Source organism: Scyliorhinus torazame, chromosome 14 (genome assembly GCF_047496885.1).
Source record: "Scyliorhinus torazame isolate Kashiwa2021f chromosome 14, sScyTor2.1, whole genome shotgun sequence".
NCBI lineage: Eukaryota > Metazoa > Chordata > Chondrichthyes > Carcharhiniformes > Scyliorhinidae > Scyliorhinus > Scyliorhinus torazame.
This window is the reverse complement of record NC_092720.1, coordinates 119,749,279-119,772,391: the sequence shown is the minus strand read 5'-3', so window position 1 is coordinate 119,772,391 and position 23,113 is coordinate 119,749,279. Positions and strand designations below refer to the sequence as shown.

Sequence of the window (23,113 nt, the reverse complement as noted above, 5' to 3'; positions counted from 1 at the left end):
GTTGGGACTACACTGCCCTATTTCCATTTGGAGAGGCGTCACATGGGATGACGAGTGGCTTTGACGATCGTAGTGCGTCGACAGTTGGGATGATAACAGAGCTTCACTCTGGCGATTACTTCCACCTGCAGTCCTTTCTGGTCTTCTTTAATCACGCATATATGGGCGCCAACAAGGTAGCCAAGTTCGGGATGAACTTCCCACAATAATTGACAAGTCCTGAAAACGACCTCAACTCTGTCACGTTCTCAGGTGTCAGGGCACCCTTGATAGCCTGGACCTTTTCCACTGGGTGCAACACATTCTTATCGAAATGCCATCCAAGGTATGTGACCTCTTACGCCTAAAATAATGCACTTGCCCCTCTTCAGGCAGACATCCATGTCAGCGCACCATCAGAGGAACTCTCTCAGGTTGCCCAGGTGTTCCTTCTCAATGGATCCTGTAATGAGTACGTCGACTAGTGGCAGCATGGTAGCACAGTGGTTAGCACAATGGCTTCACAGCACCAGGATCCCAGGTTCAATTCCCGGCTTGGGTCACTGTCTGTGCGGAGTCTGCACGTTCTCCCCGTGTCTGCATGGGTTTCCTCCGGGTGCTCTGGTTTCCTCCCACAGTCCAAACATGTGCAGAGGTAGGTGGATTGGTTATGCTAAATTGCCCTTAGTGTCCAAATAAGATAGGGTTATGGGGATGAGGTGGAGGTGTGGGGATGGGGTGGAGCTGCGGGCTTAAGTAGGGTGCTCTTTCCAAGGGCTGGTGCAGACTCGATGGGCCGAATGACCTCCTGCTGCACTGTGAATTCTGTGATTCTGTGACCAGATAGACAAGCACTCTGGAAAATCACACGCACTGACAACACCCTGAATGGAAGCCGCGTGTACTCGTAAAAGCCCCTGTGGATGTTGAGGTTTACATATTTTCTCACTGCAACTGGAGGTATGCATGGCTCATATCAAGCTTTGTGAATGGGTGACCCCCCCGACCAACTTTGCACATAAACTTTGCATGGGGTACCAGTCCAAGCGGATGACCCTGTTTACTGTCATCTTATAATTACCACACAGGCAACTGGACTTGTCCAGCTTCAGCACCGGGACCACTTGCGCTGCCACACTGTGAACTGGACCAGGCGTGTGATGCTGAAGCTCTCTAGTTGGCTCAATTCTTTGCCCACTTCAGTAAGCAGGGCGTATGGTCCCTGAAATATTTGGTCCGAACCTCCGGGCCAACATAAATGTTCGCTTTGGCCCCCTTTATTAACCCTAGGCCCTCCTGGAAAACCTCTGGATACTTTTGGAGGACTTCATACAGACCATCAGTACCCATCTGAAAAATATGTTGCCAGACCAGATTAAGTCTTTGCACTAATCATGGCTTAGGAGGCCAGTTTCCATGTCCAAGGGATGACCATTGACTTGAAGTCGTATTCTAATTGGTATTACTTTGGAGCCATAATGCAAATTAACTCCATTAGGTCTTCCTCATCGGACAGGGCTAAGGGCAAAGCCCTGGCTCGGGGCGCATGTGTCACCCGGCCGGGGTGATGCGTTCGCTGTTGATTCTGGTAGCCTCGTTCGCCATGGTACCTGTGACCGCAAGTGCAACACTGTTGTGGGTACTCCTCTTCGTCCTCTGGGGTGTTGTCCCATTGGACCCGGTGCTCCTCTGCCACCAGGTCTGCCTCTGGTGCTGTTTTGGTGGTGGCTGGGTTGTGTGAGCCGCCCTTCGAAATGAGGACCACTGTGTATGCCATGCAACTCTGGAGCTTCTGGACCTCCTTTTCCACATTCCCATGGGAGAGGGACACCTCTATGGCCTTTTTCATGTTCATCTTGTTAATGCCACACACCAAATGATCCCTTAACATCTCAGGAAAGGGTGGATCGAAGTCACAATGTTTGGCTAACTTGCAAAGGAGCGTCAGAAATTCCGGAATCAATTCCGCTTGGGTTTGTCCGGCCGTATCAAACCGTTACCTCGGCATAATTACTGATGGTTTAGGGTCGTAATGATTCACGACGATTCGAGACAAGTGCCACTAACTTGCCAAAGGTCCTTGCGTCCGGGGCCGCCAGGTAGGTCAGGTTCTTGATTACACTGAATGTCGGGGATCCACAGGTGGTGAGGAGCATTACCTTCTGTCGGTCCTCTCCAACAATATAATTTGCCTGGAAGAAATACCACATCCGTTCAATCTACTGGGCCCAATCTTCTACACCTGCATCAAAGACCTCTAGTCTTCCAAAAAGCAGCATTTTCAAACACCCGCTGACCTTGCTCCCATGCTGGGGCATTTTGGTGTGGTCAGGTCATCCAGAATCACAGCCGCCATTTTCCTTGTCACCAGTATAAAGCTCAGGAGGCCTGAGAAGGTAAGTTAAATGGTATTTAATAAACCAATACAAAGCAAAGGCAGCAACGCGGGTTACAGCTTAAAGGTCCCAAGTGGGACTACCGATTGCCGGTCCCAGTCCCGTTCGTCTTTTATAAGCTGGATTTACGAGCCCCAGCTGTGCAGGCCTCCACCTACTGTCAGGGGAGCTCGTATTCCACGAGTCCCATGGGGAGATCAATTGAGGTGTCCCAGTGGGTCTCATGAGGGTTATTACACTTGCCTGTACTATTAGCCATTAAAATTAAATTATAAATCTTTCTGTGTAAAACTGCTTTGCATGATTCAAACTGCATATGGCACAGGAGCATAATTTTATCAAACACAACAGACTATCTGTCTATTTTTTAAGTTGGGGGTAAAAGAGTAGAGGAACAGTCGCAGTATGGCAGAGATCATCCCAAATACAGGAGTCTGGAGATAAACAATGTGCTCATGTTCCCAGTTGTACTTCCCTGGACTCTCAGTAGTGTTGGGGAATATTTTGTCAGTGGTGAGGTGCTTAAGCACCAGCAGGTGGCTCACTATTGACAAAGATAGAATAAGCAGATGGCAGAAACTAACGGATTCAATTAAATCAGTTTTTGTTGCTAAGCACTCAACAGGAAATAAAGGACAAAAGTGTAATAGTATCCCTAAAACATGCAGTTGAAAAACAGAAAAACATGACTGCATATAGTGAGGCCTATTTTACTGTTAGCAGATAGTTGTGCTGTACTTTCTATCAAATCATCCTTGGTCTTCCTTACCAGATTCTCCTACCACATTATCCTTTGCTTCATTAAAAACACATTTAAAATGACATAACTATGCTTGATAGGTTCTAACAGTTGTCATTTTGAACAGGCCTTACTCAATTGAAATACAATTGCAGTCCACTATCTTTGGACCTGCGACCTAACTACAAAACTGGATTGTACAGAGAGTGATGTGCCATCCACCTCCATCTCTCTCTTTATAGTTGAGTGTAGCTCCTTTCCTTTATTTAGGTGCTGAGACTACACATACATCTGGGAGGATGGCAGCAACTACTGATGCCATGTAAATGCAACTGTGGGAATGTGGGAAACACTCGGACCAGTGAGCTAGTCAGAGACTCTTATGCTCCAGATTTATGAAAAATTGTGAAACACTTTGCTGAACAATCCTAGATGCACTAACAGCAACACCAATAACCAATTTAAGATAATCAGTCAAGCACGTAACATGGCTCCTTTACCCTTGCTAGAAGTGACGTACATTCATACATAGGGACCCATTAGGGGCTGGTTTAGCACAGCGGGCTAAACAGCTGGCTTGTAATGCAGAACAAGGCCAGCAGTGCGGGTTCAATTCCCGTACTGGCCTCCCCGAACAGGCGCCGGAATGTTGCGACTACGGGCTTTTCACAATATCGTCATTGAAGCCTACTTGTGACAATAAGCTATTATTATTATTATTATTCGCTGCAAATAAAAGGAATATGTTCTCACACCCTTTTTGAATTACTCTGGAGCCTGGGAAGCCTATAGCTCCCTGTTGTTTTCCCCATGGCAAAGCCTCAGTCAATTAGTGTCAACTTGCCAACCAAGCAATACCCCTTTTGTCCTCTAGTATAAATTGAAGTAGTTGTTTGAATTTTGACATTCTTTCATTTGGCTGTGCAAGATGAAACCCCTCAGCGACATGTCTCTTTCCAGCAATATTCAAGTTTGACACCACCAAAAACTGTTTCCACAAAAGATTCTGTGATGTATCACAAAAAAAACTAGAGATACGATTGCAAGGATAACTGACTTTAAATAAATCCAGCACAGTAAAGGTACAGAAAGAATAAACTGAATTGTGACATTATGCAGAACAGTGTTGCAGTATCTGCATTTATTGTTCCATTAAGAGTGTTTCAGGTAAAATTCCATATAAATTCAAACCCATCCTCTTGTCTCAATGATATATTGCAGTTACAAAGATGCCACGGTACTGTGGATAACAAAGATTGAGAGTGCAGGGAAGTGCAAGATTAAACCCTATTAAAAGAGAAAATTAATAAAACTTCTCTATGAGGTGTCAAAGAAGCTGGTGAAATGGAGCAGCTGTTGTAAAATCAGAGATTTATTATCATTTTGACTGCAGTTTGAGGATGCTATTAAACTTTGAAATACACTTGTTGCGTATGCCTGTCTGGAATGTCAGTCCCAAGCCTCATTTAATTGACCCTTTAATTATTTTGATGAACGGGACCAATTTTCAGCAGTTGTAAGAAGGGTCTACCATCCTCCTGGTGTATTCAACATTTTTATGTTTCCAAATTGTGGTAAAACACTGTTGCACCTGTATTAGGTGATGTAAGGTAGAACCTGTACTACAGGTTCGCTGGTAGTCCCTGCCAGTAGGCGGAGTATAAATATGCGTGTCCCCCATTCAGCAGCCATTTTGCCAGCTGCTGTGGGAGGCCACACATCTTAGAGCAATAAAGCCTCAGTTGTATCCAACTCTAGTCTTTGTTCAATTGATCGTGCCTCAATTTATTGCTCTAAGATTTTCTAAAAGATGGACCTCCGAATCAAACCAGATCGCCTGCAGCTGGATCCGCAATAAAGTGACGCCAGAAAGGACTTTAATCACTGGCTAGCTTGCTTCGAGACGTACATCAACACAGCGACCACCCCTGATCCGGAGACTCAGAAGATACAGATCCTGTCTCAAGGTTGAGCACAGAAAACGAACACACTCTTCGCCAGGCATGTACTCGCCACTCGCTCTCAACTCCCTGGTGAGTCCATGGAAGACTTCTGGCGGGCCCTAATTCCACTCGTCTGGGACTTTGACTGTCAGGCCGTTACGGCCACCGAACATTCCAACCTTCTTATTCGGGACGCGTTCGTAATGGGGATTGGGTCGGACCTCACACGCCAAAGACTGTTAGAAAGGGCCACGCTCAACCTAGCTGAAACAAAGAAGCTAGCGCTCTCCATGACGGTTGCCTCACGTAACATTCAAGCCAACCATACCAGCCGTGCGGCCCACTCCTCCTACCCCTCGTGCACCCCACAGACTGCTCCCCAGCGGGGTCTTTACCCAGCCAGTACGCCTGCGCCACACGACAGCCTGCGCACCCTGGGGGTCCCCGATGTTACTTCTGCGACCAGCAGAAGCACCCTCGCCAACGCTGCCCGGCCCGCGCTGCCGTTTGCAAGGCATGCGGCAAAAAGGGGCACTTCGGCGCGGTGTGCCAGGCCCGCGCAGTCGCCACTATCGCCCTCAGCCCCCTAGCCTACACACAATGGGCGCCGCCATCTTCATCTCCCCGGACCACGCGCGGCTAGTGGGCGCCGCCATCTTCACCTCCCGGGGCCACACGCGGCCAGTGGGTGCCGCCATCTTCACCTCCCGTGGCCACGCGCGGCCCATGGGCACCGCATTTTGTCCCCTGCAGGATCTTCAGGCGCCGCCATCTTGTCTCCCCCACGGGACATGGACACCGACAGCATTCCAGAACCTGGGCCTCCCAGGCTCCCCATCATCCGACATCAGTGATGAGCGACCACGACCCGCCTCAGTGACGATCGACCAGTCTCGTCCGCACAAACTGGCCACCGCATCGACCAGTGTGAAAATCAACGACCACATGACCTCTGGCATGCTGGACTCCGGGAGTACCGAAAGCTTCATACACCCAGATACGATAAGGCGCTGCTCCCTCGCCAACCAAAGAATTTCCCTGGCCTCCGGATAAAATTCCGTCGCGATCCGGGGGTTCTGCACGGTCACACTCACGGTCCAGGGCGTAGAATTCAGCGGCTTCCGCCTCTACGTCCTCCCTAATCTCTGCGCTGCCCTACTACTCGGCCTGGACTTCCAGTGTAACCTCCAGAGCCTAACCCTCAAATTCGGCGGGCCCCTACCACCCCCCACTGTGTGCGGCCTCGCGACCCTAAAGGTCGATCCGCCTTCCCTCTTCGCCAGTCTAACCCCGGATTGCAAACCCGTTCCACCAGGAGCAGACGGTACAGCACCCAGGACAGGACCTTCATCAGGTCCGAGGTCCAACGGCTGCTTCAGGAGGGCATTATCGTGGCCAGCAACAGCCCTAAGAGAGCCCAAGTGGTAGTCGTTAAAACTGGGGAGAAACACAGAATGGTCGTGGGCTACAGCCAGACCATCAATCGGTACACGCAGCTCGACGCATACCCCCTCCCATGCATATCTGATGTGGTCAATCACATTGCACAGTACCGGGTCTTCTCAACGGTAGACCTCAAATCTGCCTACCACCAGCTCCCCATTCGTAAATCAGACCGTCCATACACCGCTTTCAAGGCGGACAGTCGTCTCTATCACTTCCTCTGCCTATATCCACAGTCCAACAGGTTTGTTTCGATGTCACTAGCTTTCGGAGCGCTGCTCCTTCCTCAGGTGAATGAAGAGGTGCACCTGAGGAAGGAGCAGCGCTCCGAAAGCTAGTGACATCGAAACAAACCTGTTGGACTTTAATCTGGTGTTGTAAAACCTCTTACTGTGTATATCCACAGTGACAGGGGATCCTCATTCATAAGCGATGAGCTGCGTCAGTTTCTGTTCAACAGGAGTATCGCCTCCAGCAGGACCAGCTATAATCCCCGGGGAAACGGGGAGGTAGAGAGGGAGAACGGGATGGTATGAAGGGCCGTCCAACTGACCCTACGGTCCAGGAACCTCCCAGCCTCTCGCTGGCAGGAGGTCCTTCCTGATGCACTCCACTCCATTCGGTCACTGCTGTGCACCGCTACTAACAACAAACCCCACAAACCTCTTTTGGCCTTCTCCAGGAAGTCCACATCCGGGGTATCGCTCCCGACTTGGCTCGCAGCTCGAGGACCAGTCCTGCTCCTCAGGCATGTACGCCTCCACAAGGCGGACCCGTTGGTGGAAAGGGTGCACTTGCTCCATTGTCAACCCCCAGTATGCCTATATACCCCGACGGCCGCCAAGATACAGTCTCCCTCAGGGACCTGGCACCAGCAGGTTCCACACACACCTCTCCGGCTCGGCGCCACCCTCCCCTCCCCCGCTCCCAGCATCCATCCTTCCCCTGCCCACGCGGGAGGATGAAGAGGATTTTGGCACGCTCCCGGAGTCACCGAACATCAGGCCAGCATCGACATCGCCGCCACTGCTATGACGCTCCCAGCGGAACATCAAGGCACCTGACCAGTTAAATCTCTAACTGACACCGGACTTCAAAAGACATTTTTTTTTTCTGATCAAATACTGTAAATATAAATTAATTGCTGTATATAGTTCTCCACCACCCCCACCGGACTTAATTTTAACAGGGGGTGAATGTGGTAAACCACTGTTGCACCTGTATTAGGTGATGTAAGGTAGGACCTGTATTACAGGTTCGCCGACAGTCCCTGCCTGCTGGGTCCGCCCAGTAGGCGGAGTATAAATATGCGTGTCCTCCATTCAGCAGCCATTTCGCCAGCTGCTGTGGGAGGCCACACATCTTAGAGCAATAAAGCCTCAGTTGTATCCAACTCTAGTCTTTGTTCAATTCATCGTGCCTCACAGATTATCCGTCCTCCAGGGCAATACAGCCATAGTGATGCGTAGTCTCCACAAAGGCTGTCACAACTATTATGCTGTTGTTGTAATAATAAAAAAATGCACAATACAAAGTTGAAGTGCAGGGATTCCATTGTTCGAACAGTTCCAAAATTTGTGCACACGTACAAGCCAAACCTGATCATTTTGCACTCCAGACATAGATAAAGTCGCCATTGTCCCAGACAACCATAGGTTGCTTGCCCCTTTGAGGGGAAGAACTGACTGGTTGGTGGTGATTTAACCTGAGGATCATCACAAATCAGGCGAGTGGCAAGGTTGAGAAGGCCGGGCCCTTCAAGAAGGACCTTCACTGCTGATGTATTGGGTAGGCTGGGTCGATGTGGACTGCACTTGGTGCAGTGTAGCGAGAGACAGACCACCAACACTTGATAAGATGCAAAAAGATTTTATTTAACATCTAAACTATTATACATGTTCAACTGTGGGTTGACACTATGCTAACTTGACTGGAGACCTGATACTAACTCTGACTGTCTCAGAGGCTGGGTCCCGAGAGAGAGAGCGGGAAACTGGTGCCCTCTGGCTTTATAGTGGTTGTGTCCGGTCTGGTGATTGGCTGCTCTGTTCTGTGTGCTTACTGGTCATTCTGTGTGTCAATCACTGCCTGTCTGCACTCCATTATATACATAGATTTATATTCTGACATCTCCCCCCTTTGTATTGTGTGTGCTGAGATAATAAATATTAAGGTGCATGAGCGTGTGGATGTGTATATGTGCGTGACTATATACAGAATGTGCTAAATGACCTTATGTACACAGGAAGGTGTCGCTAGTGCAGAGATAGGGCAGGTGAAACGGTAAAAAAGAATATTTACAGAGGTCAAAAAGATAAGGTAACACAGTTGTGCAAATGTTCAGTCTATAAGTTTAGTCTCTGCGGCAGGCGACAAATTCTGATTGACCGCCTCAAGAGTGGATCAGGGGCCGCCTGCACTTAGATAGGCGGGACTGACGCCAATGCGATGGTTGCAGAGGTCGGCAGGATTGCTGGTAGATCGGTGGCGTCATGGTAGGGTACGTCCGGAGGAAGCATTGTGTGAGGTGGGACATCATGGTCAGGTGGCGGGCGTGGAACTCTGCGCGTCTGTTGCGTCGTAGGAAGGAGCCATCAGCCATGCAGATGAGGGACGATCTCGGGGCAACTTGCTTGACCACCACAGCTGTGGCGGACCAGCCACCGTCAGGCAACTGCACACGATCAGTTGGGACCAGCGGGGAGATCCGTGGCATGAACGGCGTATGCTGATTTCTGTTGGGTCCGAGACTGCTGCATCTTGTGTATGACCGTGAGGTGGTCAAGGTCTAGAACATGGATGGCTGGCACCGTGGTTCGCAGAGTGCGATTCATGAGCATCTGCGCGGGAGACAACCCAATGGACAGCGGAGATGCCCTGTATGCCAGCAGCGCCAGGTTGAAGTCGGAGCCTGAGTCTGCAGCCTTGCATAATAATCTCTTGACGATATGGAGCCCTTTTTCGGCCTTCCCGTTTGACTGCGGGTAGTGGGGGCTGGAGGTTACGTGACGAAAGTTGTATAGGCGGGCAAAATCAGACCATTCCTAGCTGTAAAAACAGGGACCGTTGTCATTCATCACTGTGAGCGGTATCCCATGCCTGGCAAATGTTTCTTTGCATGCTTTAATCACTGCCTTCGACGTGAGGTCGAATGGTTTCACCACTTCTGGGTAATTGGAGAAGTAGTCGACCAGGAGGACATAGTTACGCCCCTTGGCGTGGAAAAGGTCGACACCGACTTTGGACCATGGGGAGGTCACTATCTCATGTTGCTGCAGAATTTCTTTGGGTTGAGCTGGCTGAAATTTCTGACAAGTGGGACAGTTGAGGACCGTGTTGGCAGTGTCCTGGCTGATGCCCGGCCAATAGACTGCCTCTCGAGCTCTGCGTCGACGTTTCTTGACCCCCAGGTGACCCTCATGGAGTTGGCCGAGCACCATACCTCGCATGCTCTGTGGAATCACAATCCTATCGAGCTTCATGAGGATGCCGTCCACCATCGTCAGGTCGTCCTTGACGTTGTAAAACTGGGGACACTGTCCCTTCTGCCAGCCACCCGTGATGTGCTGCATCACACACTGTAGCAGAGGATCCTTGGCCGTTTCCTCACAAATTTGGATGACCTTCCCATCAGTGGCCGGAGGTTTGGAGGCACACAATTGCACCTGCGCATCGATTTGGCAGACAAAGTCAGTTTGTTCACACAGTGTGGTGATAGACCTGGAAAGGGCATCTGCAACAACGAGTTCTTTGCCTGGCGTGTAGACAAGTTCAAAGTCATAGCGGCGTAGCTTGAGAAGGATTTGTTGTAACTGAGGCGTTATGTCATTCAAATCCTTCTGGATTATGTGGACTAATGGCCTGTGGTCTGTCTCAACCGTGAAATTTGGGAGGCCATACACATCGTCGTGAAATTTGTCGATTCCCGTTAGGAGGCCCAGGCATTCCTTCTCAATCTGAGCTTACCGTTGCTCAGTGGGCGTCATGGCTCTGGAGGCATACGCAACTGGGGCCCATGTGGAGGAGTCATCCCGTTGGAGGAGCACCGCCCCAATACCGTCCTGGCTCGCGTCAGTGGATATTTTGGTCTCTTTGGTAGGACCGAAGAACGCCAGAACCAGGGCTGTGGTGAGTTTTGCCGTCAGCTCACGCCATTCGTTCTCATGAGCGGGCAGCCACCGGAATTCCGTCGGCTTTTTAACGAGATGACGGAGGGCTGTGGTGTGTGCCGCCATGTTGGGAATGATTTTCCTGAGGAAGTTGACCATCCATAGAAAGCGGAGGTCCGCCTTCTTGTCCTCTGGGGTCTTCATGGCGTTGATCGCCGAGACCTTGTCAGCATCTGGCCGCCGCCTTGCTGCGAGATGTGGTCACCAAGGAATTTGATTTCTGATTAACCGAACGAGCACTTGGCTCTGTTGAGTCGGAGGCCATGCTCATGGATTCTGTGGAATACCTGTTTGAGGCGATCGATGTGTTCTTGAGGAGTTGTGGACCAGATTATGACATCGTCAACATACACGCGCACCCCCTCGATACCCTCCATCATCTATTCCATGATGCGGTGAAATACCTCTGAGGCAGAGATGATGCCAAAAGGCATCCGGTTGTAGCAGTAGCGACCGAACGGGGTATTGAATGTGCACAGTTTGCGACTGGATGCATCCAGCTGTATTTGCCAGAACCCGTTGGAGGCGTCCAGCTTCGGAAAGAGTTTGACATGAGCCTTCTCGCTGGTCAACTCTTCTCGTTTTGGTATCGGGTAATGTTCCCTCATGATGTTGCGGTTTAAATCCTTGGGGTTGATGCAGAGTCGAAGCTCCCCTGATGGCTTCTTGATGCAGACCATAGAGCTGACCCAGTCCGTAGGTTCTGTGACCTTTGATATGATGCCCTGGTCCTTGAGGTGGTCCTTGAGGGGTGCCGGCACCCAACGTGGTGCGTGGATCACAGGGGTGGCGTTTGGTTTGAGCCGGATTTTGTCTCGGTATGGGAGTGTGCCCATTCCTTCGAACACGCTGTGGTACTGCGTGATGAGGTCATCAATTTCAGCCTGGAAGTTCTCATCAGGTGAGGCCGTCGCCTGTGAGGATGACATGGTGTCGACTTGCTGATCAAGTTCAGGAGTTTGCAAGCCCGAGTACTGAGCAGGGATTCTCTGTCAGGTCCCACCATCTCAAATCGCAATGTCGCTTTAAATGACTTATTGGAAACTCCGAGTTGGCATGAGGCACTGGCAGCTATGGCATTGCCATTGTAGTCAAGGAGCTGGCAGGCCGGTGGAAGAATGCTTGGGCTGACACGGATGGTGTAGAGATCGGATTTGGAGATGAGGTTCGCCGATGGCCAGTTTGAATCAGATGTGAGCCTTGTTGACTGTGAGGACAGCACACCACTCGTCGTCGGGATCCACTCTGAGGATCGGGAGGTGCTTCGCTGTCTTGGAGAAAGGCAGCGCATGCTTCGTAATGATGCCCACCCGGTATGGAGATTTGAGGCACTCAGCATCAGGATCTGTTGGGCTGTCGGGGTCGGAGTCTGGCATGGCCTGCTGTATTGAACGGATGCTTCTGCGCCGCGGCTGGGTTCGCTGGATGCTGGGCAGTGGAGCAGATCTGCAAAGGGCTGCGTAGTGGCCAAGTTTGCCACACTGTAGACACCGTCGTGATTTTACAGGACATTGCCGCTTTAAATGAGCGGAGCCACAATTCGGACACGTCATGACTCCAACGTCAGCCCGTTCCGTGCGCCATCGCGCATGAGCAGTGCGGTCGAATGACGTATGCACCTGCGCAGTCTGGTCTTCAGTCTCGCCGTCCCCTCGGTTGTGGCGCGCATGCGCATGGGCCCGGGAAAAGCGCGCGGAATGGCCACTCTTGTCGATACTTAGGCCCTGCATTTGTGTGATGGCCTGCACCCGTTCCGCCTCGTGGGAGGTTAGCTTTGCCGTTTCTACCGCCCTGATGTGCGAGTACCGATTGTTAGCATGTTCGTGGAGAACGCACGTTTCGATGGCGATGGTGAGGATGAGCTGCTTGACTTTCAGGAGTTGCTGGCGAATGGAATCGGAGTGGACCCCGAAAACGATCTGATCCCGGATCATGGAATCAGCGGTCGAGTCATAGTTACATGACTGCGCGAGGATGCGGAGATGGGTCAGAAAGGATTGAAACGTTTCATCCTTACCCTGAAGCCTCTGCTGGAAAACGTACCGTTCAAAGCTCTCATTCACCTCACCTCAATGTCGCAGTGGCTGTCGAACTTCAGTCGGACTGTTTTAAATTTCGTCTTGTCTTCGCCTTCAGCGAATGCAAGGGAGTTGTAGATGTGGATGGCGTGGTCCCGGCTGTGGAGAGGAATAGTGCGATCTTCCTGGCGTCCGATGCGGCCTCGAGGTCGGTGGCTTCTAAATAGATTTGGAACTTTTGTTTGAAGATCTTCCAATTTGCACCGAGGTTGCCAGCGATGCGGAGCTGCAGAGGAGGGCGGACGTTTTCCATATCACCGGATGGCTGTTTGCTGGTCAACGCTGATTCACTCAATGTAGCTCCGTCTGTTTGCTGGTCAACGCTGATTCACTCAAGGTAGGTCCGTCAATTTTCAGCATCACTCACTGGTACCATGATGTGTTGGGTAGGCTGGGTCAATGTGGACTGCACTTGATGCAGTGTAGCGAGAGACAGACCTCCAACACTTGATAAGATGCAACACGATTTTATTTAACATCTAAACTATTATACATGTTCAGCTGTGGGTTGACACTATTCTGACTTGACTGGAGACCTGATACTAGCCTAACCAGACTTACTAGCTACCACATGGTGTTTGCACTGGCCAGCTCCCTAACTCTGACTGTCTCAGAGGCTGGGTCCCGAGAGAGAGCGGGAAACTGGTGCCCTCTGGCTTTATAGTGGTCGTGTCCTGTCTGGTGATTGGCTGCTCTGTTCTGTGTGCTTACTGGTCATCCTATGTGTCAGTCACTGCCTGTCTGTACTCCATTATATACATAGATGTATATTCATATATACATACATATGACAACTGGTACAGGAATTGAGCCCTCATTGCTGGCCTTATTCTGCATCACAAACCAGCTGTTTAGCCCACTGAGCTAAACTGGCCTCTGCAGCTGTACACTGCACCTTTTCAGTATTGCCGGAGGAAGAATGTTCTAATGTCTTGAAAGCTGGTGCAAATGGGGAAAAACGTCAAGAACAGTCAGTTTGATGAAAACTTTAATTAAACATGGGAATGTATGACTTTCTGTGTTGGTGAGTCTCAAGAACAGATTCTCTTCCTCTTCAAATATTATTAGATCCTTTCTCAACGCACTTGCTCTGTTACTCTTGATTGGTATTGACAGTTGTAACAAGCAGATGCTGTGCAAATAAAGGAATGTCACAAAGGAATTGTTTCCTGCTCGTGGCTAAACTTTTGTGTGTTAATCATTCATTTTGGAGAGCAGAGATGTGTGCTTCACAGCTTAGGGGGAGCCAGTGACTTCAGTCACAAGCCAGCTAACTGGCCAGCCGGGCATTCTTCTCTGTTAAAAATATTTACTGCAATTCACCTGTAGAAGGCAGACAATCTCAGGATCAGAGTTATTTTTGGCACAGGGACACACAAATTTCAGCCCTTAAAATGTCTGGTGCATACTACCACAAGTGGCGTGACTGACACAGAGCCCCATGCGTGCGAGTGCTGTGTGTGCGCCGGAAGCTTTTTAATTAGATCATGACTTCAACTGGCACCTCAAGCTCACTTGACACATGTTCTGCAAGCTTGGACCACACAGGGTCACTGGTGCTGTCTACTAGTCATTTGCAACTGTTTGGAGGATCCTCCCACTGGTGCTATTTAAAGGATTAGCCATCCAACTTGCAGGTGTGGAGCTTTTGACTTACTTTTGCTCCTGCAAAGTTTGTGGAACCACTGTTGTGCATTCTTGGAGGAGCTTTGGTGACTGTCAAATGAACTGTCCTGTCCCCCTGGTCTGGCTGCTGCCCACTCATGCCCAGTGACTCACCATGTGTGGTTCCTGATTCTGTACCACATCGATTCTAGACCGCATACTAAGATACGCACATACCAGTATCTGAGCTGGTGGTTTCAAGTGTCAGATCAACAGAGATGTGAGTCTGAATTTTCAGGATGGTGAATGCTCAATGCCCAAAAGTTCCATATTGGGGAGTTGTCGGCTTATCAGACTGACCTTAAACAAGGAGACCAAAACTCTACGCTCTACTCCAGATGTAGTGTCATCAAAGCCCTGTACAACTGGAGCAAAACATCCATTCCCCATGCATTAAATGGCAACATTTCATTTGCCTTTCTGATCGCTTGCTGAACCTGCAGACTAACTTTTTCTTATTCCTGTACCGGGACACCCTCCATAGGTCTGCAACCCCTCTCTATTTAAATAATATGCTGTTTTTCTCTTCTTGCCAAACTGGCACAGGTTAACTGAATTACACTAGTCACAAGCGCTGCTGGGCCAGTAGGAAGCATTCAGCCAGCCAGCAGCATGGTTCATTCTCAGCTGAACATTACAGTCATTCCAATTATAAAGTTTACGTGCCTCAGAGCATGGCCTGAGAGCGAAACCTGACCCCTGCACCGGAAATGGGAGCAGTTAGCATCTGGTCATCCTCATAGAGTCCTTCAGGTCAATGTCTTTAATTCTAATTAAGTCTTGTTTATAGTGTGGAGTTCACCAACAGAGAAGAAACTACTGTTGGTGCACATAATATGTGAATAAAGAAAGTATTTGCATTTATATAACGCCTTTCACAAGTTCAGGATATCGAAAACACGTTACAACCAGTGAAGCATTTTTGACGTGTAGTAACATAGGTGCACAGATAGTTCTTAGTATATTCCCTACTGTAGCCCATTGTTTTACCATCTGCTAGATAAACCAACAAGTGCTCACAAAGCGTAAGGAGGAGTGGAAAACCTTGAGACAGAATTCAAACATGTTTCCTTTTTAAAAATAATTTAGAGTACCTAATATTTTTATTCCAATTAAGGAGCAATTAAGCGTGGCCAATCCACCTACCCTGCACATCTTTTTGGGTTGTGTTGGCGAGACCCACAGAGACACGGGGAGAATGTGCAAACCCCACATGGACAGTGACCCACAACATGTTTCAATCATCGTCAACATTGGGCGGGATTCTCCGGCCTTCCAGCAGTAGGAGGCAGCCTGCCGGTTTGCTGGTGGCGAATTTTCTGTTCCCACCGCTGTCAATAGGATCTCCCATTGGGGAAACCCGCAGGCGGGGGTGCGCTGTCAGCAGGGCCAGAGAATCCCACAATCAGCACATAATGTTGAAGGATTAAAAGAAAAAGGCATACTGTCTGCTGCTGATTCATTTAAGCCCATTGAAGAGACCGATTTGGTCAAGGTGGAGTTGACTGAAGTCATATGGTGTGTTTTCTGGTGGCAGAGATATTGGCAGCCAGTAGAATCTTCCAGTCCCATTGATGTCTATGGCATTTTGTGTGGCTTGCCTGTCCCTCTGCTCGGGTCAGTCATCTTCGGCGGAACTGGAAGATCCCGCCAGCTAGAAGGGTTGGAAAATCCTGCCCACAGTCTTCGCTGTAGGCAGTGGGACACTGAACATGTATCAATTTGGCTTTTGTTCGCTACTATAAGCGAAACGTTAGAATCAGCGCTAAGGATGATACCAAAAATAAAATATGATTAATAATTTTTTCTGTTGTATCAACCTGCTGGTGCAAAACAGTAAAATCAAACAATGCCTTAGACCAATCTATAATTGTTTAACCACGTGGGCGGCATGGTAGCCCAGTGGTTAGCACTGTTGCTTCACAGCACCAGGAGCCCGGGTTCGATTCCCAGCTTGATTCAATGTCTGTGCGTAGTCTGCTTGTTCTCCCTGTGTCTGCGTGGGTTTCCTCAGGGTGCTCTGGTTTCCTCCCACAAGCCCCAAAAGACACGCTTTTTCAGTGAATTGGACATTTTGAATTCTCCCTCAGTGTACTCGAACAGGCGCCGGAGTGTGGCGACTAGGGGATTTTTACAGTCACTTCATTGCAGTTAATGTAAGCCTACCTGTGACACTAATAAAGATTAATATTTTAAAAATTAAAATTATTATTACCCTAGAGCGATCTGGCAGCCTCCTTAGTTGATTATTAGTTGATCTATCCTATATCTTTAACTTACCACAACTCTCCCTGTAACAACCATTCTTATCTCTCTCTTTCTCTCTGTTGATCTTACTATGGTTGTTGTGTCTCCTTCTTTCACTGTTTCTTTGGTAAGTTTTCCAAAGCGAGCACAGCACAGACTGGAAGGAGAGAATATAAAAACATCTAAGAGAGAATTGGACATGTATTTTATGTTTTTTGTTCTTGGGACCTGCCAGAAGGTCTAAACATTCCTTGCCAGTCCTGTATTTCCCTATGTCCCTGTGAGCAAACCAGTTCTGTCCCACTAGATAAGGACATGAATGGACATAGATAGCTTAAGTGAGTGGGCAAAAATCTGTCAAATGGAGTATAATGTGGGAAAATGTGAAATTTTCCTATCTGGTGGAAAGAATAAAAAACAAGCTTATTATCTAAATTGCAGACTCTGAGAGGGATCTGGGTGTCCTAGTGCATGAATCACAAAACTCCCGTAAACTGGTACTGCAAGTAATTAGGAAAGCTAATAGAGTGTTACCATTTATTGTGAAGGGAATTGATTACAAAAGTAGGGCGGTTATGCTTCAGTTGTACAGAGCACTGGCGAGATCACATCTGGAGTATTGTGTACAGTATTAATCTCCTTATCGAAGGAAAGATGTAAATGTGTTAGAAATGGTTCAGAGAGGTTTACTGGACTAATACAGGAATGAGTGGGTTGTCTTATAAGGAAAGAAATAAGACCAGAAGATATAAGAGCAGAATTAGGCCTTTGGGCCCATCGCGCCTGCTCCGCCATTCAGTCATGGTTGATGTTTTTTTCATTCCCATTCTCCTGCCTTCTCCCCATAATTCCTGATCCCTTATTGACCAAGAACCTATCTATCTCTCAGTGACTTGGCCACCACAACCTTCTGCGGCAATGAGTTCCAAGTTTCACCACCCTCTGGCCGAAGAAACCCCTCCTCATCTCTGTTCTAAAGGATCCTCCCTTCAGTCTGAGGCTATGCCCTCGGGTTCTAGTTTCTCCGACTAGTAGAAACATCCTCCCCACATCCACTCTATCTAGGCCTCTCAGTATCCTGTAAGTTTCAATTAGATTCCACCCTCATCTTTCTAAACTCCTTCGAGTACAGATCCAGAGTCCTCAACCGCTCCTCATATGACAAGTCCTTTATTCCAGAGATTATTTTTGCAAATCTCCTCTAGACCTTCTCCAAGGCCAGCGTATCCTTCCTTAGATATGGTGCCCAAAACTGCTCACAATATTCCAAATGTGGTCTGACCAGAGCCTTATACATCCCTGCTTTTGTATTCTAGCCCTCTTGACATGAATACTAACATTGTATTTGCCTCCGTAACTGCCAACTGAACATGCATGTTAACCTTCAGTGAATCCGAACTAGGACTCCTAAATTCCTTTGTCCTTCTGATTTCCGAAGCCTTTTTCCATTCAGGAAGTAGTCTCTGCCTCTATTCTTCCTACCAAAGTGCATAGCCTCACACCTTTCCAGATTGTATTGCATCTGCCACTTCTTTGCCCACTCTCTTGTCCAAGTCCTTCTGCAGCCTCCCAGCTTCATCAACACAACTGTCCCTCTGCAAATCTTTGTATCATCTGCAAACTTAGCAACAATGCCCTCAGTTCCTTCTTCCAGATCGTTAATGTATATCATCGAAAGGTTGCAGGGGTTAGGTTTGTGTCGACTAGAGTTTAGAAGAGAAAGAGGTGACTTGATTGAAACATATAAGATCCTGAGGGGTATTGACAGCGTGGATGTGGAGCAGATGTTTCCTCTTGTGGAGAATCTAGAACTGGGGGTCACTGTTTAAAAATAAGGGATCGCGCATTGAAGATAGAGGTGAGGAGAATTTTTCTCTCTCAGTGGGTCGTGAGTCCCTGGAACTCTCTTCTTCAAAAGGCAGTGGAAGCCGAATCTTTGAATATTTCTAAGGCAGAGATAGATAGATTCTTGATTAGCAAGGAGATGAAAGGTCATCAGGCGGTAGGCAGGGATGTGGGGTGGAGGTTACAATCAGATCAGCCATGATCTTAATAATGGCAGAGCAGTCTCGAGGGGCTGAGTGGACTACTCCTCCTATTTGTATGTTTGTATGATTTTGTGCTTTCGTAATCCCTTCTCATTCAGTTGCTAAGGCCATAATTATACTGAAAAATATTATTACCATTACTGCCACAAGTTTCTGGTCTGCCACAACATTCCTCTTGGATACAGAAGCAGGTAAATGGTTCAATCTTATATTAAGGAGTGTGTTTATACAACAAACTATCTAACTACATCGGCGTCTAACCCAGTGGTGTAACAATAATGCACCCTAGTAATCTGAACTGAATATTACGTCTGCCCTAATTAGGCTTTTACAACCTTTCCAAAGGTAGACTGAAACACTTTCTAGTGGGCTGCAGAAATATATAAATTATTAATTTGCTTCATTTTATTGGCAGCCAGTGAACACATTGAAATAAATAACCCTCACTTTTAAGCAGCTAACTCAATGATTCTCCCCAGAGAAAACATAAAACTATATAAATACAGCATACTATTCCCACATGTAGTTTTCTTAACTTTCTTTGGATTCTAACTGAAACTCCGACCTTGAGTTAAACAAGTGTTCCATCACTAGGCCAGGCTCGATACCGAAGTAACTAACTACTGTACACATTTGGTCCTTTCCTCACCATTTCCAGCAAGTGAGAGGCTGTCCTTCGAACTTTTTGCCCATTCTGTAATCCACCAGTACGCCTGTCCGTCTCATCTCTCCCTTTAAGGTATGGGTTTTCAGATACCATCCTCAAATTGAATAAAGGCCAACCTGGCTAAATAGGCCCAGGATGATTGACCTACATTGTCTCCAATTGAAGTAGTGTGTGAGCCACAAACTCTTCGCAAATAGGTTTTCCCAGGTTTAATACTTCAGTGCCTGCCACCTGGGGCCATATTTGAAAATCTGTACAAACACTTTGCTTTAAAACACAGGGGTCAAATTCTCCCAAGCCCATGCTGGTAGGTTCAATAGCTGGTGGGGGCGGCGGCAGGGGCAGGTGCGAATTTGGTGGGAGGACCAAGAATTTTTTTTATGCCGGTGTGAATGCGTAGTGGGATCTTCTGATGGTGCCCGCCATGGCGGTTTGGGAAACCCATTGGAGGCCAGCGTGAAACTCATTTGCATCCCGCTAATGGGGTGCAGATGAAGATCCGACCATCCACATCCAATTCTCCGTGATGCCAGTGGGAAAACAGGAATGTGGCATACAGATGTTAGGACTCACCTGAACAATGCCTGGGGCTGCCTCCAAAGGTCTAGATAGAGGCCACCAGCAATCCTGGACCCCAGAACAGCAGTGGCTTGGAGAGTATCTGCACATGGACCTTCCTGATTGGGTGTCCTGGAGGGCGTCCATGTTTCAGCCTCAGAATATTTCTGGAGATCCATTTTCTTTCTCAGGAGGACCATCTTCTGGCCTCAGAGATCCAAGTACATTTTCAAGAGGATCACCTTTTTTTATTCCACAGCGGGTCAGTGATGCTAGGTGCTTTTTCAATATGGTGCTTGGACTACGCGCCACAAGGCCTGCCCCACCACAGAACACGCCACAAAACACCCGGGTGCATAATTAGTGAGGTCGGGGCTGGAAGATTTTGTATGTTTCCCCACTGACCTCTGCAATGGTAAACCACCCCCCCCCCCCCTCCGTTACCTCTCCTGGTCAAGGGACTTTGTCACCGGTTGGGGAAGTTCTGCCCAGCATTTCAACATAACAGCATAATAAGTATCACTAGAATCTTTATGTTGCTAGTTATTTAAGCAAGATAAATACTAAAGCTACAGTCCATCTTTTGCTTCCAAATTCATACTTTTACAATTTGGTACAAGTTTGTCGCAGGCTCCAAAGGGCGCGATTCCCCCAAAAGAGAACAAAGTTCCCTCGCAAGCACGTTTAGCCACATGTTCCCCGGTGCTCGCTGTGCTGAGAAACAATAGCTGAGGCCGCACATAGCCTCGTTTTTTATAGTGCTCTCCAGTGTAGCGAGAGATCGGGACGCCATTTTTAAATGGTGTCCCAATCTCCGAGGCCCCCAAACTGATCCCCAATCTCCCCCCCAAGTGCACTATGCCCCTCCCTCCCTCCGAACACCCATGCCAGGCATCTCCAGTCCATTCCGTGTATGCAGAAAATTCCAGCTTGTCACCACCAACCAGCCAACTTGGTGGTGCCCATGCCTGCTGTCAGTGTAACCTGGATACCTTGACAGTGCCAGGCCAGCACCCAGGTGGCAGCACCAGGGTGGCACCAGCAGTGACAGGGCACAATCCTACCCAAAGGGCATACAGCTGGGGGCCTCACAAGTGCCATTCCATCTGGCTCATTTTTGTGGGGACCAGTGTACAACAGCACTTGCCCGAGGTCACTGAGGCAAAGGAGATGGATTCCAAAGTCTCAGGTACCTCGGGAATCTGAACATTAGAGTGAAGCCAGCTGCCTCGCTCTAATATGCAGATTTGCCAAAAAGTGACCCCGCCCACAATGGGCGGGATTTACATCACAACATCTCGCGAGATCACATTGGATGGAACTTGCGAGGCGTGGCGAGTAGGGTAGATCCTGAGAGCGGGTTTCCCAGCTTTCATCGGCTATGCTGCGCTGTGGCGAGCTACTTTTCCGGCGCAGCATAGCTATTGGATCGTGCCCCAAGTATCAAAAGTTCGGCCATGACGTTCTGGGTTCGCATCTGCAATTCCCCAGTATATAGTGGCTTCCTACCCTCGGCCTAATGCTTTCCTATAGTGTAGGAAATGTAAAAAAGGGGAATTTTATTATCGGTAAAATACCTGGCTAAAGGTCTCTTGCCCAGTAGCAATGCTTAAATCTCAACCAAAAGCTCTTGTCACTCTCCCCAGAAAAAGCAAGAAAATGCAGGCATGCTGACTTTAAGACCCTGTAAATGTTTCAAAATTAACCGTTATCAGTATCTGCATTTATATATATATGTTCAATACAGCTTTGGTTTCCATAGTTCTGAAATATGATGAGGTTTACCAAAATGAAAAAAAAAATCTTAATTATTTAAAACATTTTTTTAAATGTACATGACTCATGTACAACATCTTGACTAGTGCTACAGTGGGTCAAGGAGCCCCCTTCAGTGGACCCCCGTGACATCACTGTGTGTATGTGAGAGTGATGCAGCTAGTGTTCACTGAGAGATTCGCAGTCAGTCTATCAGCAGACAGTAGCAGGTACCACACCAAAGGCTGATTGCGACGCCTCTGGCTCAGGTTTGTAAGCGACTCTTAAGCGTGGAAGGCAGGGGAGACCTCTCCCTGACCTGTCTATCCTGTATGAGGACCCAACAATGTGGCGAGTCAAGTGGGCCACACACGGCAGGCAGCAGCAGTAGCAGTGGCAGCTCAGGGCTGTCTCCTGGCTCGGAGTCTGACAGCAGTTATGGTTTTAGGGGCGCCCTGTCAAGGTACTGGAGCCTAGAGAGTCTGCACTCTACTTGTGGTAAGCATCACTTGATCTCTGTGCTATTGACTGACCTTGAGTGAAATCATCTGCAAAGACTGGGGGATAAAACTGATTAATCCCAGGCATAGAATGGGACTCTCCCTTTCGTCGACATGTTGCTTCTTTTAATAGCAGATCATTTGGTTGGCATATTTTATCTTAAATAAGCAGTTCTTACCTACGGTTGATGGAATAAACATGATAAGGGTACTTTTATTTTATCAAATAGTGATTTCCAAAAAAAAAAAAGGAAGCTTTTAATCTTTTTAATTTCTGGTTGAGTTACGATCGCCCAGTTTGCCAAATCCCAGAAAATCCAAGCCTGCTCATAATTTTCCTTCGTGGGAGTTTGTGACACTCTCGCAGAATCTAATTAATTTCAAACATGGGTAGCTGGAATGTTGCCAATTTGAGGAGGGCTGCAATTAACTATCTGCTGTGCTGTTGGAAGCAGCTCTTTCCAAAAGGTTCTCGGATTTTACAGACTGAAAGGTTTTTTTGTGCATGTTTTATTTTATGCAATGTGATTTCTCCATATTCTCTCTGCTTACGACAAAGACATTTTTATGTCTGGAGAGTAAATTGTTGCTGTGATTATTAGCATTCACAGACTGTCAGCAAGAAGTCACAGGAAAGGTTGGGCAGAATGCAAGTTCATTCTGGATCGGGTTCTAAAATACATTAATTTAGTAGACAGAGGGAATTCCTTAAAGCGATTTAGATTTTCCAATTGATGATGCAGTGGTTAAACATTTGTGTAAAATTCCTTTGTGCACCATCTTTTTGAAAATAAATGGGTTTTACCAGGGTAGAGAGGAATATTATTCATTTGCCAGTGCTTCACCAGAACCGCCTCCCATATCTCCAGTACTTCATCTCACCCTCACAACATATCGGTGCTTAATTGGTGTTTATCAATGCTTCA

The 23,113-nt window shown here is 48.1% G+C and overlaps 1 protein-coding gene across 7 annotated transcripts in view; it reads left to right on the top strand.

The window, feature by feature from the left end:
• LOC140389974 (rho guanine nucleotide exchange factor 4-like) overlaps positions 1-23,113 on the top strand; it is a 636,618-nt gene that overhangs the window by 406,575 nt on the left and 206,930 nt on the right. The window contains exon 1 of one of the 7 annotated variants that reach the window (XM_072474704.1): positions 21,884-22,185. The exons of the other annotated variants lie outside the window; for them this stretch is intronic. Within the exon in view, the coding sequence (XP_072330805.1) occupies positions 22,020-22,185 (166 nt within the window). The 5' untranslated portion in view covers positions 21,884-22,019. Of the gene's footprint in view, positions 1-21,883; positions 22,186-23,113 lie in introns of those variants that run through there. 7 annotated transcript variants of the gene reach the window in all.